General features: G+C 46.2%; 1 protein-coding gene across 19 annotated transcripts in view; it reads left to right on the forward strand.

Moving 5' to 3' along the window:
* The window catches only part of JADE1 (jade family PHD finger 1), a 264,676-nt gene that overhangs the window by 205,442 nt on the left and 36,336 nt on the right, over window positions 1-22,898 (forward strand). For 2 of the 19 annotated variants that reach the window (XM_016155762.2, XM_016155765.2), the window contains exons 1-2: window positions 5,893-6,039; window positions 21,807-21,883. In XM_016155762.2, the coding sequence (XP_016011248.2) occupies window positions 5,981-6,039; window positions 21,807-21,883 (136 nt within the window). In that variant the 5' untranslated portion in view covers window positions 5,893-5,980. The other 17 variants (XM_016155760.2, XM_016155761.2, XM_016155766.2 and 14 more) reach the window with 16 other exon arrangements.

Here is a 22,898-nt window from a genome sequence, read left to right on the forward strand (position 1 = left end):
GCATGCCCTGAGTTCGGAGCTCAATGCATGCCTGCTGAGTCAATGGAGAAATCCTCTCAGTTCTCTAAGACAGAGACCTGGGGTCACCTTTCACACCAACTTCTTCCTCACCTCTGACATCCAATCCATCAAGTCTTGTCCACAACTAAATGTGCCTCAGGACAAGAAAAAAAGTGAGTTATCAAGCTATTTTAACACAGAAACTGTTTCCTTTTCCTCCTTTTCCTTGCTTCATTAGCACTGGAACCAAACCATGGGGTGCACCTCTCTCTGGCTTCCGCTCCCTGCCCCACCCCAGCACTCAGCCCCCTCAGCCTCAGAGAGTAGGTAGCCAGTTTTTCATTTGCTAATGATTTGGGCACAGGTTATAATGGTCCATTAAGGTGTTTTGTGGAAAGGAAGAGGAAAATGGATCTTTCCTGGGGAATGATAAAGAGCTGGTGGGGTGGCGCCACCCCTCCTCCGCATGAGGGAAGAGGGGCCCGGGATCGATCCAACGACCCCTGTAGGGGCCCGAGGCTTCCCTGACTGCTCACCTGGGGGGTTCAGCTTGAGCCTCTGCTCTGCGGGCAGGGCCCCTGGACACCCAGGTGTAACTGCGTGAAGCCTTGACCTGCTCATGCCACCAACAGGCACTTAAGTCGAGTGAAAAGGCAGTGGGACAAGGAATGCAACTTTATTTGGAGAGCCAGCAAGCTGAGAAGATGGCAGACTAGCACCCTAAATAAACATCCTGAGAAAGTACAGGCTTCTTCTATATCAGAGGAAGGGGAAAACGGCGGGGCTTGGAGGCCAGGAGGTGATTGATGACCACAGACATCTGGACACCAGCAAGGGTCCAAGGGGAATGGTAAAACTTCTTTGCTTTTGGTCAACAAACTCCGGTTGCCGTGGTCCCAGTCGTGAGTTTCCCATAAATCTTTTGCTAAACAATCATTATTTTCGTACATACCTTCCTTATCTCCTTGAGGAGGTAGTTTCTGACTGGGAGGCAGTTTCAGAATTCCTAGGCTACAAGTTAGATTCCTTTAATGATTAGCATATCTATGTGCAGGACTAAGCAAAGGTAGCTAATGGGAAGGCTGAGGCTCGAGTAAGGAGTCAGAAAGACCACTCCAACTTCTCTCATGGGCCTGTTCACTACCCATGGTCCCTGGTCTGGTCCCATAGACACTGCTCTCCCCATACGAGGCGCTCTCCCGAGATGCCCTAGACATCCCTAATGGGTTGTCAGAAGGCGCTCTCACCCCTTTCCAGAGGGCCTGTTATCTGGGGGAGCTGGCAACCTCTGAAGAGCCAGGCCCGTGTTCCCCAAGCCTCCGTCACAGGCTGGTGCCCCCTCTCCATCCCTACTCCGTGACGTAGTCCAAGTCCTTCTCTTTCGCCTGGTCACTGCAGAAGCCCGTCTAGCCTCCCTACCTCTGTCTCATCTCCACTCATCCATTCTCCGCACAGAAGCCAGAGATTTTGTAAAATATATATATATTTTTAAAGCGCAGCATTCGGCCCCCCACCCCCCTTCCTCACCTGGCTAATACCTATAATCCTTCAGGCTTCGGGTCACTTATTCTGAGACGTCATCTCCGACCACCCTCCTCCCACTGCACATGCACAAGATTATGTATGTGCTTCCTCCAAACCCTGCGCTTGATTGTAATCACTGTTTAAACGTGTAACTGGCTATAGGCCGTGACTAGGGGTACCCCCCACTTCCCCACCCCCATCGACTTGCCCCCTTGTCTCTGGCACCTGGCTCTGTGCCTCCACAGAGTGGCGGCTGGAAGTAAGATCTATACAAGTAGCTCTCAAACTTGAATGTGGACCAGAAATACTGGGAGGGATTGTTAAAACACAGATTGCTGTGTTTCAGTACTTTCTGCTTCAGTACTTTCTGATTCAGTACATCTGGGGTGGGGCTGGAAATAACGCATCCTGGCACGTTCTCAGGGGCAGCTGCTGCTGGTTAGAGATCAAATTTTGAGTTACCACTGCTCCGCCTCTGGTAAGAGGAGAAGACTAGAGGGGTAGCTTGGAGTGACTTCTCAGATAAAGGGAAAGGTCAAGGTCAAGTGAGAAGCATACTCTTTGGAAGTCTCAGAGGCAGTAAAATGGGAGACTTGAATTTGATATTAAGGATGGCAGAATTTCCAGTAGGCGACGTGGTCGCTGTGGATGAATGTGTGGTATGCGGACAAAGATCTGAAAATTAAAAAAAATAAAAATTACTTGAAAAAGTACAATACTGAAATGAAAAAAATATGAAAGATATAAGTGAAAAGGGAGATAAAAAATGGAACGTGTGACATTTTTGCAATTTTATTTAAAATGCCTAGAAAAAAGACTGAAAATATATGGCAATATTTATAACAGCTACCCCTATGGGTGAGCTTTATTACCTTCCTTCACCTTTCTAGATTTTAAAAATTCTTTCTCTAATTATGTTTTCTTAGCAGGGTTAGAGAAAATCTTTTCCAGTTTTGAACCTCCTCAAATGTCAAATGTCTTGGACGTTTCCTTTCGGTTAAACTAAATGATCTCTCCTGTCCCCCTGTCATACGTGTTTCTCTTTGCTCGCTTAACTTGTGCTAAAAGTATAAAAACCAACAAAATTAAAACAACCAAATCAAAAACAAGCAAAAGAAAACAAACAGCAATAACAATAAAATGGAAGAAACAAAGAACCTCAGGAAAAGAAGAATGCAGAGGTACTGACACAACAGCAAAGTATCTTAGTTATCGGCCTTCCAGTCATGCTTTAGAATTGAAGGTTGTAACCACCTAACTGGCTGTTCAGGACTAGCGACCTCACCGACTGGTCAGACAGGGTGCTCTAGTCCTAATCTCTTATCCATGACCTCCTGGGGTTCAGGCATAGGCTGAACATGGCTCTCCACTTTACTGTTCTTGTATAGAGGATGCCCACACATGTCTCTTTGAACAAGATCCCCTCCCACCCCAAAAAGTGTCATTCAAAAAAGTTAATTAAAAGTTATCCTTTCCATCATTTAGTTATTAAAATTATTATTTTTTAGTTATTTGACAACCAAAGCCCTCTTTAGAACAAAGTTTATTTGGAGCATGAATTCAAAGTTTCAAACAAAGTACAACTAAACTTTTGGAACACAACCTATTTCACAAGTGCAATTTTTTATTGCACTTGTGCAATAAAAAATTTTCTCTGTGAATTGCAATGTATACCAACTGATAAAGTTATCTGCCAATAAGAATTTTTTGCTCATTTTTCTAAAGGTATAAGATAGGACTTTAGCATATGCATCTACCTCACTTCAAATGTGAACAATTCTGAATTTCTCGTCACAGCTTTATAAGTCTTTACTTACAGAATAGACACAAAGGAAATGACTAAACATTTATAGGTGTAATCATATGGTTTCAAATCAGGAATATGAATATAAATATCCAAATTTTTATTCCATAAAACTTATTATGGAAGATAATAATTAAACTGTGTATGAATACAGCAAAATATAAGGGACATATAGAAGTGTAATTATCACCAAGAACACCGATCAGGTCAGAAAATACTAGAATCTTAATATTTGAACTTCACCGATTGTAGCTATTTTCTTGAATGTCCTTTCATTTCTGATAATTGTGAATTAACAGAACCATTCTCAAGACTGGGAAATGGTGATCCTCAGTGATTTCACAAGGCAAGACAGTAAGTGACAGAGTGGAATCAGAAGCTTGTTTTCCTGAGTGTCAGCCTAGTACTTCTTATTCTAGACTGTATTATCTGTGCTGCCAAACAGCGAACCATGTCGTTGCCTTTCCCATTTTAGAAACAGGTTGTATCAACGTTTCCTTTGTGGTCTGATGGCAAAAGGCGCCTATTTAAAAAATGTCAACAGCTGATCATTAATGAGAAATGTCTTCTTATATGTTTTTTGACAATTCAAGTTGTCTTCCAGTTCTTCAAACAACCACTTTCTCAATTTGGTAAGAACAGTCAGAATTCGACGTTGAATTTGATCTTATCTATCATCTCAGTGGGGAAACCAAGGCACAAAGAGATTTATCCAGGGTTTTAGTGTGAGTTGATGGGAGTCTCCTGACCTCTAGTCGAGGGCTATTAACAGCACGTAGCACTGCCTCAGACACCAGTGTTGTGAAGAATTGGTGTGAGGTGTTCCTGGGACCATCAGTCCTAATAAGTGTGTCACTGAGTGGCAAATGCGATTGAAAAAATTGGAGTGAGGGGAGAATAAGTGAAGGAACTCTGGCTGGAATGTAGCAGTTGCAATTTTCCATGAATAGAAGACCAAAAAGGGATATGATGCAGATGGCCAAGGGAATGGGTAACCTCCTATTGCTAGGGTTTCTGCTGGGAACTTTAATGAGGTTATCTAATTCCTCTTAACAACCCTTTAGGTAGGTAGGGGCTGTTAACCCCGTTTTATTACTCATGAAATTGAGGCTCAGCATCTGTAATTTACCCCACAGTCACACAAGCTGATAATTGGTAGAGCCAGGTCCGAAGCAGGGTCTGTCTGGCTATGAACCTGTGTACTTTTACTCCTGTAGTACAGTATGTGTAAGGCAAGCTATTGAAAATAACAATGACTGCAGTGCAATACCAGTAGTGGTAATAATGATAGCATAGTGCTTTACATGTGCAATCTCTTTGAACAGGATTAAATGAGCACATGAATAGGGCCAATGTGGTGTCTTTGTACTCTTGGTTAGCACAACAGTATATGTCTATACTTAAGATTTCCTTTAGCTTGCTTTGTTTTCTGAAAAATAATTGAAAAACTCAATTAGTTTTGTTTTGCCGCGTTTATCAGATTATGATGTTCTTGATGTGGGTAGATGGGTTGGTGTGTGATGGTGTGAAGTTAAACCTGATATATTCAGAATTCCAGCGCATTAAGTATGCTTTTGGGTTTCACAATCAACTTTGTAATTGGTGATCACTGTTTCTATGTATTGGATGGGAGTTTAACTCTGTACCGAGGTCTTTTTCCTTTTGAAGCCGAATGTCATATGCACCCTTATTTCTTTAGGGGGTCCATGAAAGAAATATGTTAACTTCCACATGAAAAAGGAAGTTTGTACGCTGCAAAACTTTAAGCTCTCATTTTTTACACATAAATACCGCCCCCCCCCCCATGAATCTATGAGGAGGATTCTTATATTCATCTGCACCTCCAGTTTTAGCATTAGGCTCAATAATGGTTGGAAGGCGATGCCCAGTTCCATAATACTGTGTAACAGAAAGCTGGTGTCAATTTATAATCACTGTCTTCTAATGAACTCATGCCCATTTGCAACTATCAGTTCGATGCTAACTTAGGTAAAGACAAGTCCCGGCTCCAAATTTGGATTCTCTGTATCTAAAAACGTCATTCTAACTCGCAGCTCCCCAAAACTGTTACTACGAAAGAAGTATTTATTTTTCTATTTAGTCTAAAAATAAAACCTTTCACCCAAATTATACGCCTCAATAGCCATATTTTTATATACATAACTTAAACTAAATTGAAAGACTCTATGCCTAGGAGCAGTAATGCCGGGCAAGAGTTAGAACTGGGACAGTGAAGGGGATAATGCAAAAGCCCACCTTCCCGCCGGGAGACACCGCGCGAATTTCCAGGTTCAGGAGGGAGGTGAAGGAAGAGGTTCTGAAAGCCGAGCAGCGCCAGCGCTCGCGGACGCAGGCCGAGCCGGCTGTGGCGAGGGCCGCGAAGAGTTAACGAGGGACCGAGCCCCCGCGCCGCGGGCTCCCCGCTCCGCTCCCTCCGCCCCCCTGTCCCCACCCTCTCGTTTTGGCAAGGGATTAAAGTGCTCCCCCCTGTGGCAGCAGTGACCCAGAAATGAGTTTGATTCACACAGTCCTTCCTCCATAACAAGCCAAACGGCCGTCCGAGAGTGCCTCCCTGCGCGAGTGCCGAGTGTGTGCGCGCCGCGGACGCAGGGGCCCGCCCGGCCGCCCGCCCGCCCGCCGCGGCCCGAACTCATGCGGCACGGCGCGAGCGGCGCGGAGCCCAGCGCCTCGGCCGAGCCCCTCCGCAGCAGGTACGCGCGCGGGCCGCGGGGGGCGCGCGGGGCAGGGGGGGGGCGCGCCGCGCGTGTGTCCGCTCGTGTACGCTCGTGTACGCGTGTGGGTCCGTGTGCGCGTCCCGATCCCGCGGCGGCGGCGGCGGCTGCAGGACGAGCCGAGAGGCTCAGCCATATTTGATGGTTTTGTTGCTTTGCTCGGGAGTTCTCGGGAGTAATTTAATGCCGAAGGTCGCTGCCTAGTGGAAATAATATAGTACGTCATTAATATGGCGCCAAAAGATTGGATTCTCGATTTGTAGCGAGGAGGGAGGGCAGGCAGCCGCCGAGCGCAGCCTTACTATCCCACCAGTAACTTGGGCATTGCCGGGGCGGGGGCCGGAGGAGGAGGAGGAGGAGGAGGAGGAGGAGGAGGAGGAGGAGGAGAGGATGATTTTTGGAGCCTGAGAATTGATTTATGTTGGATCAGTAAGTTTTATTACGATTTTTCAATTTTGGGGGGCTGAAGACTTAGAGCTTTTTCTTCTGGATTTGCGAAGAACATGCGGTTTTCAGGTGAAACATCAATTAAACGCATTCAAGAGCAGACGCCGAGTTTAGTTGGCTTTAGTTTATAGAATTAAGAAAAAACCCCAAAGTGCATTAGGCTGCATGAAAGTGGAAAGCATAGTAGCAACTTGGTAGACAGATGGCAATGGCAGAATGCAGGTTCGCATACATATATGAATCCAGAGTGTGTTGTGACCGTGGATCGGGAGGATGACTATATTTGTCTAAACATAGGTGTGTGTGTGTGTGTGTGTGTGTGTGTGTGTGTGTGTAGGTACATTTGTGTAGGGTGGCCGCAGCCCTGGTTCTTGTCACCGCGTCACCACACGTCCAAAATATCCATTGCATCAATTCAAGGGCAGTGAGCAGGGGGTGGAGGGACAGCTTGGCAATTAGAGCCTTCCAAATTCGGTTTCCAGTGATCAGACCTCTCACTTACAGCGAGACTGCCTGTGAAGTGTAAATCCCGTCATCGGTGAAATTAGGAAGGAGTTGCATTCGTAGGGCAAAGTACCGATTAACCATGAACTTAAAACGGATTGCAAATTGCAACCTTTGCCACCATCTGCAAATTGTGGGGGTGGGGTCGCTTGGTCTTCGCTGCCTTAAATGAACGTGCAGCGTGGACCTCGGGACTGCAAGTTGCAAAGCCCTTTAGTGCACGTGTGTTGTGCCTGTGAGCGTGTGTTTGTGAGTTGGGGGCTGTTGTTCGGGAGCCAGAGCCAGCAGGCTTTCCGAGTTGTTGGCGCTGGCTTGCAAATGCGGGAGAGGGATGGAATGTGGAATGTTGACCGGGGAACCGAATCCTGTCGGAACGGTCCCATTTGCTGGAGAAATTCGATCCCTTCCACCTCCTTCCCGCTCCCCCCGCCCGCCTGCGGGCAGGAGGCGGGGCCGAGGACGCGGCTGCTGCTCAAAGTGGCGGAGCGCGGCGGCGGGAGGCAGGTGCACGGCACCCGCCAGTGGGGGTGCCTCAACTTCCGCGGGCGTTTAAATAGCCTCTCTCCCCTCCCACCGGTAATAGGTGACCTGGCGGCCGAGGACGGCGGGTGGGGAAAGGGACGGGGAAGACCCGGGAGCTAGCCTCCGCGGCACGTGGGCAGGTGCTGGGTGGCCCCGGGGCCAACTTTTGTAGCCCGCCTCTGGCGTTGGAGGAGAGGCGGCTCCATGTGGAAATGGGGGCGGGCGGCGGCCGAAGCGCTGCTTCCTCAGCCGCGGCCAGAGCGTCACCTAACGGTCCCAGCAGCGCTGCGGGGGCCCGGGGTGAGGGGCGACGGAGGCGGGGACGCCCGGCCCACCGCGCCCGCGCCGCGGGAGCCCCGCACAAAGCCCGCGGCGCGGGGGCGACCGCCGCGCCCCCGCCCAGGGAACGGCTGGGAGCCGGTGGCTGTCCCCGCGCCGATTCCGGCGGGCGGCCGCAGGCGTTTGTTTGTTGGTTCCGCGCCGCCTTCCTCGCCGGATGGCTTCCTGTGACAGAGGTGATACACAGTTTCCAGAACTGTCTGGGGGCGAGAGCGGGAGCCGAGCCGGCTCGGGGCTGCTCGCCGGCGCCGCGGCTCCCACCTCGCGGCCGTTTCTCGCCGAGCGCCCGCCCCAGCCCGAAGGTGCCGCCCGGGAGGGACGCGGGGAGGGGGCCGGCGCGGCCTTTTCCAGCGGCGCAAGTGGCTTCTGGACGCGAGGGAGCATTTGATTTGCAACTGGGGCCGAGCGGATTGGTGCAGCTGGCGGCGGCGGGGCGGGAGGAGCGGCGGCGGCGGGGGTGGGGTGGCCACTTTCGAACGGAGAGGGCGGCGGCGCGGACGTCGCTGCGGAGGGAGCGGCGCTTGGTTGCGCCACGAGAAGGTGTCATCACTGCACCGGGGCTAATTCCGGCGGAGGTGCCGGGAGTTACTTTCCCCTCCTCCCGCGCTGTTGTTTCTGTCGCCTCGGGAGGAGGAGCGGGAGGGAGGACGGCGAGGGCGGGAGGGGGCGGCGCCGCGGGCCTGGCGCACCCCGGCGGGCGGCGGGAGCAGCGCGGTGTGCTCCGTGCGGGGCGGCGGCCCGGCTCCCCCGCGCGGGTCGCCCTTCCGGGGTCCCGGGCGTCTCCCCCCGCACCCCGCACTCGCCCCTCTTCCCACGCCACCCCTCCCCCACCCCGGGCCCTCCGCCGCTCTCCCGTCGCTCCCCAGCCCCCCGGGCCCCGGCTTTCCCACCTCGGGCTCCCCCTCCCGGGCGCGCGGGGGCGGCCGCAGCCCCGGCGCCCCGGGAACGCAGCGAGCAAACAAAAAAAGCGGGCGATTTAAACGTGCCTTCGAAACCCGTTAGGAATGCGTTGTCACCCGGAGACCGTTTAAAAGCAGCTTTGCCTGGCTTTTTAGTAACGAGGCAGCGGCCGCCCCGCCTCACGTCGGGCGGGGGTGAGGGTCTGTCGCCCTCTTCTTACCCCTGCCTAGAGGGAATTTAAAATTTCTTTTCTTAAATGGGAGCTGCAGTTGAATGACTTAAGACAGCTACGTTTTCAGGAAAGTGGGAGAGAATCTAAGGTTTCCGTTAATGGGAATGCTTGCTTGGGGGCTTCTTTCCCAAAGGTTTTTATTAGGTGATCTATTTTTCCTTTTTAGAAAACCCGCTGTGAACGACTAGCTCTCTAGTTACTTGTACCTTAAGGCAATACCTTTCAAAGCTAATGAACTAGTTTTTAAGGTGCAGAGAAAATTATTTCCCTGAAAGAAAGCTGATTTAGTGATCCATCAATACTTAGGGAGTTGCATTTTGATTAGATCACAGGAGAAAGGAAGCCTTTAATGTAACCAAACTTAACACTTGTTATAATTTGTTGTTGTCGAGCAGGGAGCACATGTTGCTGAGACCGGTATTATATGGCCGACACCTAGCAAATAACTGCAACCCAGAATTTTCAGAATTGTCCTTTTATCCCAAATGTTTCTCTCATTTGATATCACATGACTTTCTGATTGCTTGGTACCTTGCTTTCTTAAGTTTATGTGTTTTTAATATGTGTATGTGTTCTGGCATTTTCATCTTCCACGGCTGGGACAAATACAGTTTTCAGCTATTTAAGTGTTATGTTTCCCCTTATCTCCCGTCATCCTTATACCAGCCAGAGATAAAGGGAGTTGCCTAACATGTAGTAGAACTTGACCTTGATTCCATCTTAAGATCATGCATGCATAGGCTGCTTTCTAGTAAGAAAAGTTGGATGCATTGCCACAATTTTAACTTTGACAAATCCAGACAGATGTTCATTTAAAAGGAAAAAAACTATACCGTGTTTGTTCCTCTTCCATCTTGACAGGTTTTCAGCCTACAAAGGAGTGTTTTAATCTTGTATTAGTTACCAAGATTGAAAGAGTAAGCTATAAAGGGAAATAAGTGTAAAACGATTAGTGTGTCTGAGAGTGAGACTAGAGAGAAAGAAACTCTTTAGAATTTAAGCAAATGTTATGTTTTAGAAATGATTGTTGCTTAGCCCAGAGGCTTGGAGAGAAGGATTAACTAAAAAAACTTGGAGGGCCTGATGAGAATAAAAGCAGATCTCCATGTGTCTCACCTATATTAGGCACATCATAAATACTGATTTTTGACTTTAAGGAGCCCTTAGTGGCTTAAAGTACTCTTACAGAAGTGGTGTTACACGTACATTGTTGAGACTTAGAAAGTACAGAGAAGCAAATAGAACAAATTCCTACCACTCGGAGATCAACTTTGTGTCAATTTCCAGATAATTGCCTATGCATATGTGTGCATATTCTAATCAAAATGAGATCAAACTATATATACAGGTCTGTAGAAAGTCATTGTGCCTTCCCCTCCCCCCAGCTAGCTTGGTAAATTTTCATCTTATCTATTACTGAGATATACTCAGATTTCTTCAGTTGGCCCCCATATATAACAGCAGCTTTGTCTAAAACATTGCCCAGTCGAGGACCATTTATTGCATCGGATTATTTCCCATAAGTAAATCTGAATCTGTAGTAACTTTTTGACAGAACCTCTAACATTGAGGAGGCAAGTCTTTGGAATTAATCATGTCTGGATTTTTTAAAAGGTGAACATTAAAATAGCATTTTATTGTTGCTTGGAAGTCTTAGATTTGGAGATTGTGTTTGAAAAGTATGATTTTAAAGAAATTTGCTTAACATATATCCACAGACTTGTTGCAAAAAGAATTATCAGCTGTTTGTTTCCATACTGAGTTGGTTGGAACAGCAAACATCAGTCATCAAACACTGGAGCATATCCTGTGTCTACAGGGTTTGTTGAGAGTGATGAGGAGGCATATGAAAATCTCAGAATTCTGCCTCCTGATTTCTTTCAGTATTATGGGCACCTGTTACAGCATTGCACCTAATGGTGTGTCAAATTGCGTTATAAACTCAATTTTCCCATAAAGTTAATAAAACAGATATCCCCTGGAGGAAAGAACTACATCTTAGCCAATACATGTTTTTATGTAGATTGGCATTAAAAATTTTGGCTTGATGAAACTGAGTTTCAGCGGCGTTACACGTTTTTTCCTCCCCTCTATGTCCAAGCCTGAAAGTTAGAACATTGGTACCATACGCAACAATACTTTAAAAAAAAATGCTAAGGGTTACTTTTCTCGGAGTTGTTAGTTTCCTACATGGTATCAGAAGCCTGGTAGAAACCCTAATTGGGAAAGTATTGTAATTCCTGAGACAGTAGGTTGTTTCCTTGCATGTTTTAATGTTCAGTACTTTTTCTCCATTTTCAAGTTGTTTTTAGCACTTTATGTGACCATGTATTTAACATTTGGACAATTAATATGTTTATTTTAGTATGTGGATATTCTAGGTTCAGTAAGTTGAGACTTAAGAAGGAGAGTCTGTTGTCATTTGAATGGCATACTTATACAAAAATATGAGTCTGTTGTTGTGAATGTACAGATTTTGATATTTTCCCAATTAGTGGGTTCTGATGGAGTTACTCTGAATTCCTAATAAATGCAGTAGATTCATTGACCTTTTTACCTTTGCGCGAAAGTGCATCGTGTTTATAAGTTTAGCTAGAGTTGAGTGTTGTGGAATGGAGAGAAAATGTAGTTTTAAGAGGATATTGATCCTGACTCTGGCCGCGTTTTTGTGGCCTTGTCTAGCCTAAACCTCCGATGATTTCTAAGGATGTCTTTTCTCACTTGAAAGCAACCCCCACCACCCAAAATTGCCAGACGTGGAATGGAAAGCTTAGTCACTGGTGAAGGGACTGCGTATTTCCATTTTGAATCCTTTATTAACTCTAGACAAGTGTTTTTGACGTGCAGATAGCAAATGTTCAAGGACCAGACTTGGTTACTCCACAACCAGTCCAGTATTTACTTTTGATTTTGGTTCTTCAGGTGAAGTCAAGACATAAAGGGATTGACGACAGTTCAAGTAAGTTCATTTTTAAAACCTTAGGTTCTGTTCTGTTGGGCTTATTTGTTGAATGAATTAAACCACAGTTTTGTCTTATTTTGAAAGCACTCGCAACTGGCAGTAATAAATTTTTAATGTTGATCATTTAATATCTGTACAAGAGTTTTTATTCATGGATTCCTTTTGTTTAGCACAAAATACGTTAAACATTTAAGATTTTTCTTGATTACTCATGGTCAGCTTTATCAGTTATTTCAGTGTTGAGATATAATGGTGCACTTAAGTAGTATAGGCAGAGTACTTACTGGTGGCTTGTAACTTTTTTTAAAGTCAGGGACGCTTTGGAGATTTAAAGCTGTGGAACTACTCCCCCAGAGAAACTAAGTGGCACTGAAATTTGCATGTCATTTCCAGGACTCACTGGATACTTTTAAGTGTATCCTTGGATTCCAGGTTCTTGTTTAAATTCTGGTGACTTCTTTTTATAATTTCTGTCTGATCCTTTTTTATCACTATTAACCATGAATTGGAGTTAAATCCCTGTCTAGAATAGTTACTTTTCTGTTTGTTGGTTACTGACTTGAAAATCTGATAAGAAGCTTGTTAGAAATTTTTGTAACTTAGTGTACACTGGCCCCAAGTAGAAGCATCAGGGGTTTTCCTTTGCGAAAAATTCCTGGGTTTCTAGATGTGACTTTTATTTAAGTTGCCTTAGACCCCCTACCCCACACTGGCCCCCTCCCTTTCCCCCTTTTGATTCTTGCTTGTTGTAGTTAAGGATTTCTTTAGGACTGAGTGTGTCTGATCCTTAACTTTGTAAGCTGTAAGATATTTGTCAGTTTCCGGGGACCTGGTAATTGATTCACATTTCACTAAACATGCATAATGCTGTTTTATAAACATCACTGCCAGTCCATTGGTTTATAGCAGGGATCAGTACACTTTTTTTGTAAAGGGCCAGATAGTAATGAACCAGTATTTTAGGCTTTGTGGGCCTAATAGTCTCTGTTACAGCTATTCAGCTCTGCTGTTGTTAAGCGCTAAAGCAATCAGTGGGCAAGAAGGTAAATGGATGAACATGGCTATGTTCCAATAAAACTTTATTTACAGACAGTGAAATTTGAATTTTGTGTAATTTCCATGTGTCATGAAATGTTCTTTTGATCCCCCTCCCCAAACCATTTAAACATGTGAAAAGCATTCTTAGCTCAGGGGCCAGACAGAAGCAGCCTGTGAACCTGATTCATAGTGAGACACAGACCTACCTGGCCGCCAGATTGTTTCCGCTGGGGCCGAGTTCCCTTTCTTTTAGGAACCTGAAATAATAAGTTGCAATCAGAAGTCCGTTTGATGTTAAATATGGAGGGAGTTGGCTAGTCTGGGGGCTGTCGCTCTCAACTCTTTGGTCCCAGGATCCCTTTTGTGGATGAGGTGTGTCACAGGGGACCTTAAGTACCAAGGAAAGCACACCTAGAAAAGCACAGCCTCCAGGGGGCCAGGCCAAGAAGCCCTGGGAAGGGGACTGTGCTTTATGAAGGGGTTTCCTACAGAGAGCAGTAACCTCTCTCCAGGTAGGGTGGGTGCGTCTCGCCAGTCAGACGACCGTGCCTGCTGCTCAGAGGACCCGCACACCTGCCGTAGCGTTCAGGGAACTCCCAGCACACTCTTCTTCCAGCCCCACCAGGCAGCATGGCATCCGCAGCCATCTTGACACCAGCTGGCCAGGAAAGCGCGTTTCCGTTTCCAGGTGAACAGACTGTTGTTGTTGTTCACTGATTGCATTTCAGTTGTCTGCTCCCTGATAAGTACAGTGCTTGTCCTTAATTTTCTAGATAACTTTTTTTTCTGAATCCCAGTAGGTGTCCGGGTGGGAGGTGAGAGGGAGTCCAAGCCCCGGGTACCTGTCCACCTTGGGAACTGGTATTTAGTTCAGCGGCTGGCTTTGCCCTACTACACCTGTCTGTGTGTCTTGGCGCATGCAGCTTACCTCTCCAGAACTGAATGTTGTTGCCTTTAAAATTCAGAAAGGTAGGTTAAATTATCTCTGAAATGTTCTCTAGTGCTGCAGTTATGACCTGATGGGCTTCCTTAGGGAAGGTTTCCTGTAGACATAATCCGTGGGGTGAGACTCTTCAGAGAATACTACTTTCCAGACCTTGCTGCTGGGTTTGAGACCATCTTGTGTTTCTGTGACCATAGTAACAAGACTTTACATTGTGATGAAATGTTTGTTTTCATACATAACTCATGATATGTAAATGGAGTTTTTGTTAAGTGGGCCATCTAGGTCTTCCAATATACACACTGGGAGTCTCTCTTCCTCCCTCCCTCTCTCACTCTCTCAAAAACAGTACTTTGGATTTTTTGGTGACTTAACATTGTTAGTGGTAACTGATAGTTTCTGACAACCGGCTATAATCAAGGAACAAAGTTCCTCAAAACAGCTGCATTTCAATCTGTGCACAGTGTAATTGTCATTAGCTGGTTGAGTCTGGTTCCTGCAGAAGCTGCTTCGTATATCCTGAGTAAGAACATCTGGTTTGAGCATTTAAAAATCTTTTAAAATTCCCTTGTAGACACTTTACATTTAATGACCTATTCTTCCAAGAGTGGAATTGGGGGTTGTAGAAGCCTTTCCCATCCTTACCCTTACCTCGGTTCATTCAGAAACCACCTCTCAACACTTGGTTTCTCTGAAGTGTTATTCTTCAGTGAATTTTTAGTGTGTGTGTGTGTGTGTGTGTGTGTGTGTGTGTGTGTGTGTACGTGCGTGCACGTGTGTGTATGTTTGACATAAATTAGAACTTGGTTCAGAGAACCCAACGCAGAATGGAACACAAACTTCTGATTTCAGTGAAATGCTTTAGAGAAGACTTTATTTTCATACATTCTGAAGAGATTGGTCTTGCCTTAGTAAATGGTCAAAAAAGTGACGTATAGTGCGAATAGGCTCGCGCTCTCATGAATTCTGACCGAACAGCAGTGCTGTGTGTGTTCAGGAGGGTTCTGAGGTCATGTCTGGGCTTGTGGAAAAGAATGACTTAATATGGGTGGGGGAAATGATGTGTTTGGTGGCCATCTCTGTAACATAGCTTTTAATCCCACCCCCACCCCCCACCCCCACCAAATAGTACTACTCTCGCAATGGTTAGGAAGTTCAGTGTTTATTTAAAAGTAGTTTATACCCTGGGTTTTCCTATCTGGGTTAGTTTTTCTGATCTGATTGCATATATTTTTAATGACCAGCTACTAGCGTTGACTATGCTTCTGTTTCAAAACTTTTGCTTTTGAAGTAAATGATGAATGGGTGCTAGTAACATTTTATAGCATTATCTTACTACCTTTTCTGACTTTGCTCCTTTTCCACTATTCCATCAGGTTTTCTTTTGAAGGAAGACAAACCTTTGATACCCATCTTTGGGAGGATGTGGGATATACAGTTCGTTGACTGCTGTTCATTTTAGGCTGATATTTTGTGAGGGGCCAAGAGAATGCCTCCGCCCCCCGCCTCTCTCCCCCCCCCCCCCCCCCCCCCCCCCCCCCCCCGCCCAGGATCCTCTATATATGGTGAGGATCAGGGAAGAAAGGTTTTGGATCTTAAATCTTTTCAAGGTGTAGTATAAGGTGTAGGATCATGGTAAAAAAAATAGTAATTTTATAAAAGGTCATAAACCAAAGTAGAAGTTCCCAGTCTGTTCTTCTATTCTTTGGTCACATTTCTCAGAAATAAATGTATTAACCTTAAAATTCTTCCAGAAATTTTTCGGGGTCATGCAAGCAATGGTGTATGTGTTCTCTTCCCTTCTCCCTTTTATATATAAGTGGGCCTGTGTTTCAGGGTTTTTTTTCCTCTGCAGTTTGTCTGCATTTGTTTCTTAATATGTCTTTGGCATCTGTCCACATCTGAGCATATAGATCTAAAAGAAAAGATTCTGAGTAGATGGAAAATAGGGATAGAAGCTCAAGATTGGAGGCCATGGCGACTGACTGCCTTTATTGTTTGAGTGTGAATTCATTTACTTCCCTGTCAAGGGAAGTTAAAAAAAACAACATTCCAAATAAATGATCGGAATATTTTGTAGTAGCTGCTTTTCAGTTGCTGACTCTAATTGAGTCAACAATTACAGAGACCAGAGAGTGGTTTAATAGATTGTTTTATAGCTCATAAGCAGGGATTGTATTATTTATAAGTTGGCAAATGGTTGTAGCTTGTGATTCATTTAGTACTCAAATTTATAAGTTCCTTAAAGTCTCAAAAAATACTTTTAGTGACATAAAAGTTTGAGTTTAAAAATAATTTATAAAGAATTTACAGTGTTATAGCACTTAGACCTTTTTAGTAAAGTTCACGGGAATAAATATTGATTATCTTGGTCAGTTCTTAGCAATCTTTGAGAGGGGAGGTTGGTATTTATTGCTAATATAACTTTTTTTCTGCTGAATATTTTTAAGTATGACACTTTTGCAAAGGCTTACCTATAGTAGCTTGGGCAGCATTTTCTTTAAACAAATTTTGAGGATTTGACATTATAAAGGACACATTTTTGAAAGTTCCATTTTTGGGGGGCTTGATATATTTAGACCAGGTTAAAACTTTAACATTTAAGATCTAAGCAGTTTGTCATTTAAATCAAATCTATGACCTTTTTTTTTTTTTTTTTCCGCCAGATATAACCCTTTGGTTAAAGTGAGAAAATTTGGGTTTGCATTATAGTCACATTAGTATTTTTAGACTCTGAGAGCATATAAATTAGATAGTTGCCAATTTGCAAACTTCCTATTTAGGCAATTAATGTTTGCTTTCAAAACCGAGGTAAGAAGCCAGCTGGACTTCCTTCACACTCACTTAGGGACAGGAAATTACTGTGAGGCATAGGTCATTATATTTGGATTCTTTGTTACATTGAATACTGTATACTCTGTAGGGGACAAGAAAGTGACTTATTAAAATGTAAATCTTTTTTAATGGGAGGGGATTAGTCTGTAATCAATAACTTAGGAATCAAATTATCAATTACATAGTATTTAAAAGTAATATTCAAATTGCGTGAACTGAGCCAACAAAAGGAGTAGTTCATTGCTAAATGCTTTTTACGTAAGACCTACCCTTCAGTATCTGTAAATACATTCTTTAACATACGTTTTTATATTCTACATTTTCTAAATATATTTTTAATATAGTACATTTAGATATTAGATTATTAACTTTCACAGAGAATGGAAGGACACCAATAAATTTAAGAACAAGGTAATGGAAGTTACTCCAGTTAAAGGTCAATTAGATATTAAAGTGAAAGCCTCTTCCAAGTGCACATGCATATGGTACAGTTTATGTACGGGAACCCAGTCATCTGTCCAAAGGTTATTTCAGTGTAGTCACTGCATTAGTTAATGCATAGGGAAGTATGTAGAGATCTTCAATTGAGTACCTTCTAGAACTTCTTAAGTGTGAAATATGTAAGAATGAAAACATAGATGAAATTGATCATTTTGAGGAAGAAACCAGGCTTTCTGTGAATGAGCCATAAGATAATTAAAATCACTAGGGTGCAATTCTTATTACTGCTGTAGAGTTTATGGTCTGATAAATGGCCCCTGTTCCACCACAGAGAGTAATTCTAGTAACTGGACAGTTTGTTTCCCTCAAATGGGTCCCTCTTTCCCAGGAATTGCATTGAGTAAACATCCTCAAATTCTTAATCATCTTAATCATCTAAAAGCCCCTGTCTCCTTGTCCCCAAGGCCATTTCTCATTCTTTCTTAGTTAGACTTGCATACCAGTCATCCTCCCTGGGACCACACCCCAGTCACTGTACTTGTTCATTCGCAAATTCCTGAGCCACTTTGGGGATGGGTTCCTTCAGCTAAAGACTGCTCTTAGTGCATGCTGATTTCAGTCCAAGGGAACTTGAATTTCAAGGTTTCGAAGTACCTTGCTGTCTTGTTTACCTATCTTATCCCCTGTCCCACTGTAATCTGTGAATGATCGGACTGTAACCTTTAGAGCAGTGATTGCCCTGAAGCCACTTGTCTAGCTGTTTGCTTACTGTGTCTCCCCCATGGGCCACTCCATATCTCATTTACACCACATCCCTGGCATCCAACTCCATCCAGTTTTAATTGAATTAATACATTAGTTAATCCACTACATTTTAATCCATGTGACAGACTGAAGGAGAGTGATCTGCATGTAATCTAAATTGGGATTTGGGCCAGTGGGTGGGAAGGTATCTGTGCTCCCTGAGGAAACGGTGGCTGGCTGTTCTGGCACACCCCTCTCTACAGTGGGTAGGTGAGGAGGAAAGGGCGAAGGAAGCATTAGCAGAGACCAAGAACAGAAAGGGGGTGTTTTCAAGGGCGGAGGCAAGGTGGGCTTGGGGGCTGGCCAGGAGAGGTGCTTGGGCAGAGCTGCGGGGACAGGTGGCAGGAAACCTGTGCTCTGGCTGGACCCCTTTACAGTGTGGAACAGAGGAAGAGGTTCGCTTAGGGCCGGGGTCCCCAAACCCCAGGCTGCGGACAGGTACCAGTCTGTGGCCTGTTAGGAACCATGTCGCACAGCAGGAGGTGAGTGGCGGGCAACCAAGCGAAGCTTCATCTGTATCTGCAGCTGCTCCCCAGCACACTAGCATCACCACCTCAGCTCCACCTCAGGTCATCAGGCATTAGATTCTCATAGGAGCACCAGTCCCTGATGCCAAAAAGATTGGGGGACCGCTGGCTTAGGGACTGGCTTGATGAGTTCACTTCATAGAGATGTTACAATAATCGGAAGAGGTAAGAAACTGTAAGCATGGAGAATGGAAGGATGGTAGGTACTTAAAGCAAACCCGTGGTGTAGGGTGACATGAAAGGGTATCTTATGAATCAATGAGCCTCTGCATTTGGACATAAGGTAAGAAGCAATATGTAGTAATAAAGAGCAAACAGTAAAGTCTGAATGCGGAGAAGCTGCTCAGAGTAACATGGTAGATAATATATGTACGTAGAGAGTGCTAAATATTATAGTGCTTTGCCCAGAACTGTTGTGCATCCTTTTCTGGTTGCCTTCCTTTGTTATCCCGGACTCTGCTCAGAATCCTCCCCTGATGTCGTCAGCCCCTGTTCCCAGAGCCTTGTGTGGTCCTGCTGACTCGGCTCCTCAGCTAGACCAGCAGCCTCATGAGGTCAGCGACAGGCCCCTCCGTCCTGCATCAGTGGCTAGATTAGTGGTCAGGTGTCCGGGGGCTGCATCTTCTCTCGCATCTGTCTCTGGAGTGTGGGGCAGCGCTTGAATCGCTCCCACTCACCCTGCTCTCAGCCAGGGTGGTGATGCGTAGCGTCCTCTGCTTTCTTGAGCTGGCTCTTCCTGCGGAGACACCAGCGGCTGTATTGTGTTTCGTAAAGACGGTGACATGTACTTAGATTTCTTGATGATAGTGACTAACGCCAGGTGAGATAAAGCAGCCTGATGTCAAGGTTTAAGTACATTAGAGCCACAGGGGAGAGCAGCGAGCAGGCCACGCACTAGCCTGCACCCCCCCTGTGCCAGGTCCCCTGGAGAAGTGCACACAGAGTTCTCAGCCTGCATCCCTTAAGATCTTTCGGGGCAGGTGAAAATGGAATTTATTAGAAGGAAAATACTGTTCTTACTCTTTTTGCATAATCTTGCTTGAGAGTACGTATGTGTGTTTAGAGCGACATTCCGTTTTGGTCAATGCTCGCATTTTTCATTTAGTGAGTGACTGTAGAAGTCAGTGCTTTCTCTGGGAGCTAGGAGGAAGACATTTTGATTCAGAAAAGCTCTTCTGTTTAGGTGAATTTAAGTTGTCTGAATCAATGGAGATGTAATCAGCATTTGTTTCCTCGTGGGCAGCTGGGGAGGGTTTCTGTGCTCTCTGCTCTCGCTCCTCCCGCAGCGCTCACTCCCGCCCACGGGTGGGGACTGCATTCCCCGTGCTGTGTCTCAGGACCTCACGTTGTTACTTTAAGGAACTCCTCTTCAGGTAGCACCTTCTATTTATTTTTCAAACACTCTTGTAACACAGACCTGGGAGCTGCAGCTGTTGGAACGAGGGCTGCCCTGGTCCCCTGGTCTCTGAGCAGCGCCTCCTGCCGCATCCAGAGCGGCGCATGGTGTGCTTTCTCTAGATGGTCGGAGGAGAAATGCCGCTGTGAGCAGTTGGCGTACATGGTGGCGGGGCAGGGGAGTGGGCCACAGGGTTTGTGAGCCCTGGGAGTTTTTGACTGGAGTGAGCCTGCTCCAGGCCAAGTTGTAGGCAGCTGGGTTCAGAGTGATGGATGAATGGGGCTCCGAAGAACAGGGTGGGGCGGGTTTCAGGGCTGTGATCGGGCCCCACAGCATGAAACCCCGTCCCATAAGACAGTTCCTGACTGAGACCTGGACTCCTGTCCTGGTTCCATCTTAATACATTCTCGTAATATCTTTTGCAAAATCAAGTGGTGAACACACACCCACAGACCTTAACTGAGTGAGTGTCTCAAGAAAATATAAAATATTGCAATTATAGATTAGGGGTCCGAATATTCGAATGAGTCATGTAGGTCCGCTTCGTAGGTGGGGACAGACTGTGTTGTATGATGCGTTTCCTGCTTGTTTTGTCTGTTCTTTTACGGGTCCATTGAGAGTGGAGCTTTGGGTTTTTAATTTCTGTCTTCTTCTGGTACGGTGGTTCTCCAGTTTTTTTCTCCACACCATTCCCGTGGGCCACACTCTTGGAAAGACACCACATTCTGACGCTGTGGTTCCCAGTGGGGGCTGGGTAGGTACCTCTGACTTAAAAACACCATCTTCCTCCACAGGGCACCATTGATCTGCGGTGAGAACAGGGCCCTGAGAAGTGTCAGGGTGATCAATCATTTCAGTTTGGAAAAAAGCTTTTCTGGATTTGTCTAGAAAGTCGCCTTGTGCGAGCATCACCGCGCGTGCGTCTCGTTAAGTTCAGTGAGTGGCCACTCGTCCCTCCTCCACTGCCCTCTTTCCCAAGTGCAGTCTCACTGGCTTGGTGGGCCAGAAGCCTCTTACATCAGCTGCCTGGAAGGAGTGGCAAGGTGGGCCAGGTGTCTGTACAAGCCAATTTCTTAGTTTGCCAGGGTAGGTGGGACTCCTGGAACTTCTTGAAGGGAGTTGGGTTGAAGTGTAACAAAATTGGACTTGGATGAAAAGCTCCCACTCAAGTACTTGGGCAAGTGCTAATGAAACCTTATTTGGCTTCAGTTTCCTGCTGAATAGAGAGGGGTCTGCCTCAGAGTTGCATGCTGCCTGTGGCCCCTTCCGTTTTCAGCCGTGAATTGCCCTTGAATTGTTGAGGGATTGGGGTTGGCTACAGGAGGCCTTTGCAATCCAGTTACTCCACTTGTTTGTTCCTGGAATCTAGGTTATTTGGCGTTTAGGACTATTTCAGTAAAATTTGTCTGAGAAGCATATTGTACCCAGTGCTGGGTAAACATTCACACATTCAGGCACACAACCTCCTCCCCACCTCCAGGTGAAATCGGAACCTGTCTGTAGAGGAAGTACAGGTATCATTGTGGGTTTTGCCTGCCACGCTTGCTAACTGTCAGCAGAAGAGACTCCTGGAGTCCTTGTGATAATGTCACGGGAATGAGAGGAACCTGGCACCTCTGGGAGACCTGGTGATATGTGACTTCTCTGCCTCTCCCCACCCCCTTTATTTTTGAACCTGTTCTGTTAATGATTGCACCTAATTATGTATCTTTGAGCTTTTCGCTGTATACAATTAAAATGCTACCTAAAGCCGATTGTTTGCTTTGTCCGCTGCAAATCCTCGGCTGCCATCTGAAGCACAACTTGATGATCGTGTATTATCATCCTGGGTTAAGTGCTGTCTCATTGCCTTGCAGGCTCCTGCTGTTTCCCGGGGAGATCATGAAACGAGGTCGCCTTCCCAGCAGCAGTGAGGATTCTGACGACAATGGCAGTAAGGCCTGCTTTGTTGTTCTTGGAGCCTACCAGGGGTTGGGTCAGTTTGGAAACATGATTTTTTAATGTAATGATTTAAATAGCTGAGGCCCTTCGCATGTCAGGCAGGTGGGAGGAAGCCGCGGCCTGGAGAAACCCTTCTGCGCGTGACGCTGCAGGTCTGTGACTGGGTCCTCCCGGGTCAGGCTGCCTGCGGCAGGCTTCCCCTGGGCTTCCTGCTTGCTCTGCACGGGGGAAGAATCCAGTTTCATCGAGAGTCACTGGTGCCTCTGTTTTTCCTAAACATCATTTATGGGACGTCACAATCGCTCTTTGTGAAAAGGCGCCTCATCGAAGCCGGTTAATTATTAACTGGTTCAGCATAGGCACGGGGATTGATGAGGGCGGCCTGCAGTGACGTGAGGACGGTCACTACATCCTTTTCATTGTTAGTGCGTGGCCGGTCAGGGTACCTCGCTTGATTTTACCATGACCGTTCAACGCGCCTCCCGCCTGCATCTCGGCTCTGGCATTCCCACATTCTCACGGTGCAGCTGTGAACCGGAGGTTAGCTGGCTCCCAGGCAGTCACAGTGAGTGCGTTTGGAGAAGCTAACAGACCACTCAGGGAGTTCCTCTCAGATGACGAGGACATTTTGTGTGCATCACAGTGCTAGAGTTCCAGCCCATCAGCTGGTGTCATACCTTGCAGATTAAACTCGGGACACCTCGAAAGAATGCTCGCGATGGCAAAGGTATCGGGCCCGCTTTCAGGGGACTCCGTCTTAGACACATCCGAGCTGCAGCTCTGACAGGAAGCGCCAGGGCAGCCATGCCGATGTCTGGGGCCCTGGGCAAGCGGATACACGTAGGCGCACGCTCACAGGCGAGGGGGTCCGGGGGAGCCTAGGGAGACGGAAGTGGGGCCAGTGGTTCCCCAAGGATGAAATAGTTTTTGAGCAGACAGGGTCGTTTTAGTTTTCTAGTCTACGAGTTTTCAGCGGATTAAAAGCTGCGCGTTAGAAACCAAGGCTT

This window comes from Rousettus aegyptiacus, unplaced genomic scaffold, assembly GCF_014176215.1.
Source record: "Rousettus aegyptiacus isolate mRouAeg1 unplaced genomic scaffold, mRouAeg1.p scaffold_m13_p_16, whole genome shotgun sequence".
NCBI lineage: Eukaryota > Metazoa > Chordata > Mammalia > Chiroptera > Pteropodidae > Rousettus > Rousettus aegyptiacus.